The sequence below is a fragment of the Colobus angolensis genome, unplaced genomic scaffold (genome assembly GCF_000951035.1).
Source record: "Colobus angolensis palliatus isolate OR3802 unplaced genomic scaffold, Cang.pa_1.0 Scaffold180, whole genome shotgun sequence".
NCBI lineage: Eukaryota > Metazoa > Chordata > Mammalia > Primates > Cercopithecidae > Colobus > Colobus angolensis.
This window is the reverse complement of record NW_012114933.1, coordinates 1,318,057-1,323,107: the sequence shown is the minus strand read 5'-3', so window position 1 is coordinate 1,323,107 and position 5,051 is coordinate 1,318,057. Positions and strand designations below refer to the sequence as shown.

The window sequence follows — 5,051 nt, the reverse complement described above, 5'->3', positions numbered from 1 at the left end:
TTTATTTATTTATCTATGCCAAATGTTTATTAGTGAAATAGTCCTGAAGATATAATTCTACATATGGCGCTTTGATTTCACATAATATTTAAGAAAAAGACAAAACACATACAATTAGACATATAATTCAAAGACCACCATACAACCTTTATCTTTTTTGTTTTTTACTTCAGCAAACAAAAAATGTCAAATGACATGAAAAGTGGCAAGTCTTCCGACAATAAATAATAAATTACTTTATAATTTTTGCAATGCAAGAGCAAACAAAAAAATTTTCCTTTTTTTCCTTTTTATTTCCATAGAGAGAAAAAACAGTCATTTAAACCAATAACTATACACATCTTTGGGGGAAAAGTTCTTGGACAGACACAAGTCAAACACAATCCCGAGACGCTTGTGGCAAAATAGAGGTAACCTTGTTGCAATGCTTTATAAGTTGGTTTTTAAATCTGAATTCAAAAACCTTTAAAGTCGCTTCAGACTTCTTGATAAAGGATGGATCTCAAAAAAAGGGGGGAGGGAGCAAAGTAAAAAATAAACCAGCTACAGGATAGGCCAAGAGACCAGGATTTCAACTAACCCCTTGTTAAAGTCAACTTAAAACATCGCAAACCAATGCAGCTCCACCTTCCTGAAAGGACTTTTTCAGCCAAGGAGGCCAGTCTCTCTTCCTGCGCTTTTGCTGGAGCTCCTATTTGGCAAGGCAATGACAGCACCATTCAGATTAGGATGGACTAGAAAGTTTTCTATTTTTGTTTTTCTCTAGATGTGCAGTGAAATGAAAATGCTTTTTTTGAGATCCTTGAATATAAATCCTCTACGTTTTAAAAACGTCTTTTTATTTTTCTCAGTACTTCTAAGATCATTGAATAGCATATACTGGGTTTTGCGTTTTGTTTGTTGTTCAATTCTAGTAAAATCCCATGATTGTCTTCACAGTGTTGCTACCATACCACCTTGTCATTAAAACAGACTTCGTGCATTTCATGGAGCATTCATTTCTTGATTCAGTTTTCACTGACTGGGTTGTCAAATATTTTCGTTTCAGAGTTCAACATTATAATTTCCCACTTTCTCCAACAGGGAAAAAAAATACAGAAAGAATGTTCCTCACGCCTCAATAGGACTGGCTACCATGCTGTTAGGTGTATCTGGAAGTTGAGAGGACATTGATGCTACTTCACTGCCAGTGGAATTAGAGCCCGGTCCTCCTTCTGAAAAATTGACCTGCATAGAAGGTTGAGAAATAAATAAAGGACGCTGGAATAGTATTCATAAAAAGATTATAAACTCATCATATTGTGTATGTAGAAATGTTTGTGTAGATAGATATGTAAAGATACCCACATAGATAACTGAATTTTAACAAGCTTAGAGAAAGCCTAGAGGAGAAAAACTTGAGAAGAAATCCTCTCACTTTCCCATCCTCCAAAAGATCTCTGTTTTAACTGAAACTGAAATCCCAACATTATGTTACATTAAATTATTTAAGAACAAATGTGTTTCCCACTGTAAAATGGCATCACAACTCTACTATGCATGCTCAAGATAAAATTATCCTGCTGGCTACATGTTGCCCTGGGAGTAGGCGAGCTCTCAGTCTCTAGGCATCAAAGACTCTCTTCTTCAGTTGAAAAATCCGTTAACAGGCTCAAATCCTTTGACGGGAGATTGAGAGAAGGCTCCACAGAACAAAGATTAACTCCTCAGCAGGCTCATAGCTTGGGCATTCTTCCTTGTTGGTCCTGCTGCCTTTTGGCCTTTCTCTCTCTCTCTTTACATCAGGCTCTTCCTTCCAAAATGAGACCCATATATTATGACATCATCCCATTCTGATTCCTTCTTTTAACCCTAATATCTGACTCCTTCTTAAATATCTGACACCTTCTTTAACCATAAACACACCGACTGCTGTTGTAAACCTTCTCTAACCATGCCCACCCCTGCCTCAGCTTCCCTTCCACAGCTCTCATCTGACACTAAAGTTTCAGAAAGTGCAAACATTTGGCTGCCCTGAACCCTCCCCTTAGCTTCCTTCTGTGATTCAGGTTTCGTTCAAATAAATCAACAGATTAATGGCCTTAAAATAATTTTTTTTCCTAGTTCCAGAGCCTGCATTTCTTTCTACAGTAAATTTTTCCAATATGAGATTAAGGGACTTCTAGCCTCTGTACCCACTTAGCATTTGCAAACACCAGCCTGGGGCCAAGCCCTTTTAACCACTTGCCTCTGGCCAATTACCTAACTGTTGACATTGAGAAAGTAAATATCCTTCAGGTAAATATGAGGGTAAAAAGCTAACCTCAACTAAAGGTTTATTTCCAAAAAAGGGAATAAGGTTTCGGGATACATCTTTACATTTTATGAAACAAGATTCTATAAGGCTGATTAATTACTCTTCAAGAAAAAAAATCATACATATAAATACAGCATATTACGAAGGATATATATTTATTGTTCTTATTCATCTTGATCCCTTATGCCTTTTGCAGGCAAAAAGTGAATTGATTTTCTCTTCACTGGATGTGGAAAACATGTTAAGGTTTTCACAGATTGAACACTTTACTTCTGATTGGTAGGGCTCATGTCCCTTTTGCTATACATGGTACATGGTGTGTGTCTCTATGACATTTGAACTCATACACTTGAAAACGTTTAAACGATTCTACATTTTAGATTAAGACATTCCCAGCAAGGGATACCGTAACAAAATGTATTGATCTCTTTGAATAATCTTTATTGATATATTTGAAAACTGCACCCAGACATGTGGCTGCTGTTTATTGATAACGACACTGATTATGTATTATCGCATTGATTATGTACTACAATCACCTTGATTTGGGTCCTTATATATCCCATTCTCTAGATGCTCAGGAAGGATAAACTTACTAATTGCTGATTGAAATGCCAAGACGATTTCCTGAAGTCCTGGACAACTCTAAAATTCTAAGATGTATGATTCTCCAACACTATACATCTTCTGGCACATGCTACCTAGAGTTAGGTACCTTGAAATTAATCCTTCAAAGAAGTCCTGATTGATAGAAAATTCAACCTATATGGTCAAATTATGCAGTCTCATAAAAAAAAAAAAAAAAAGATGCACAAGAGGTTCGTTTTCCTTGCATTTGTCTCCCTTCTCTTCATTACCCATCTCCTTGGTTTCTCCCCAACCCTGAGCCCAAGAAGGCACCCTCCCCACTGAATCTTTCAGTATGTGACAGTTAAACCAGAGTCCCCTGTTGGGAATTCAGCCTCTTCCATCTGGGAGCTGACACTTACCAGTTGCTGAAAAGCAGGCTGATCTATGTCACTCTGCAAGGCGAAGTCGCTCAGTACTTTCCAAGGTGGCTGGTAACTTTGTACCTCCACTGGGTTAGCCTGTAAGCCACCGTCGTGCCTCTCTGGACTGGCAGCCACCATGGGAGTTCCTGTCATCCCCTGGATATTCTGCGAATAGGCCCCCCCGACCAATCCCAACATGTTAATGAGCAAATTCCCTTCCTCCGTTGTCTGCACAGGCTAAGCAAATATACCCTGGTATTATCTTATCTATATAGTGGCCTTTATTGACTCAGTTAATCTGCTGTACCTATAGATATTAGCTAGAATTCAGTTTTGTTTTATTGTGTTTTGTGTTTCTGCCTCTGTGGGCTGGACTATTAGGTCTGCATGGACCTTATTAAACCAAATTCTTTAATTTTCTTCTTCCCTGTTACCTTCACAGCTCAGCCCAATTCCTCCCCTCTGCCTTCTCAGGCCATAGCTTCCCAGAACTAGAAAGCTGAGGTAAGCAGGGTTTCCCTTCAGCCTCTAGACAGGGTGGTTTTCTGGGCAGTTTCAGTAAGCTGCAGATTTTTTCCAAGCAGTTCTCCTCAAGGAAGAGCCAGCCCCCCACTTCATCCCCCCAAAGCATTTGGGTCTGGTTCCTATTGTGCTATTATGCACTAACCAACTCAGAAAGTGCCCTGGCCCAGTCTTGGCCAGCCTGCCAAGTTTAATGACAGCAGGTTTTATGGCATTTAAAAATAGGGCCAAAGCAGTAAAAGAAAAAAAAAAGAAAGAAAAGAAACTCTAGCTTAACTTCACCAGGAGGCCTGCAGAGTGGGTGCTTCCGTGGGCCCAAGATAACAGTGGATACTGGTGCGAGTCTCTGTGGAGGCCTGGGCTTCACCTGGAGCAGAGGGTGCTCTGGGCATGCGGGTCACCTTGGGGGAACTCCTCAGCCTGAAGGTGTGCAGCCGCCAACCTTACTCAAAAGTACAGTGCGCCCTGGGGGCTCACAGGGTGACCTGCCCACGGAACCTCTGGACGTAGGTAGGAAACCAAGGTGTTATCCCTCCCTCTTCTACTGTACGTGAGGAACTGACGATCTGAATGTTGGCAAAACCCGGGCCAAACCTCGTTGCCGCCTGCCCTCGGAGGGGAGGACGGCGTTTCTCCGGTTCGCAGGTACAGGCGAGGAGGAAGGGCATGAGCCACCCAGGAGGTTGGGACCTGGCTGCCTTTCCCCTGGCGTACAGAGCCTCCAAGCTTCCCCGCCCTCGGCTGGCGGCCCGCGCCGGGTAACCTCTCCCCCAAGCATGGGTGGGGGTGGGGATAAGGGGCAGCCCCGGCCAAACTCCTGCCCAGGAGCAGGATTGAAAACCGCGCGCCTGCCAGACTGGGCACCAGGAACGCACCTCGCACGCCGCATCTACCTCCCCCTCGCATTCCCTGCCTGGCCCCAGAGCCACTCACAGTTTTGTCATTGGGCTGCTGCTGCTGGAGTTGCTTCATCATGATGCTTCGCTTCTTGTCCTTGCACCGCTTGTTTTGAAACCAGACCCTGATCACACGGGGACTGAGGCCCGTCATCTCTACCAGTTGCTCCTTCATGAGCGCATCCGGCCGCGGGTTTGCGGCGTAGCAGGTCCGCAAGGTGTGCAGCTGCTTCTCGTTCAGCACAGTCCGCACGCGGGTGGTCTTCTCCGGCTGCTTGTGGACGTGGGGCCGCAGGGCTGGCTGCCTGGCGGAGATGGGCTCCGCTGCGGGGCAAGGAGCGCTAT

The 5,051-nt window shown here is 43.4% G+C and overlaps 1 protein-coding gene across 2 annotated transcripts in view; it reads right to left on the bottom strand.

Annotated features, from left to right (window-relative positions):
• ISL1 (ISL LIM homeobox 1) overlaps positions 1 to 5,051 on the bottom strand; it is an 11,920-nt gene continuing 6,869 nt past the window's right edge. For both annotated transcript variants that reach the window (XM_011939340.1, XM_011939341.1), the window contains 3 exons: positions 4,744 to 5,030; positions 3,286 to 3,453; positions 1 to 1,227 (listed from right to left, as the gene is read on the bottom strand). In XM_011939340.1, coding sequence (XP_011794730.1) covers positions 1,111 to 1,227; positions 3,286 to 3,453; positions 4,744 to 5,030 — 572 coding nt within the window. In that variant the 3' untranslated portion in view covers positions 1 to 1,110. The remainder of the gene's footprint in view (positions 1,228 to 3,285; positions 3,454 to 4,743; positions 5,031 to 5,051) is intronic.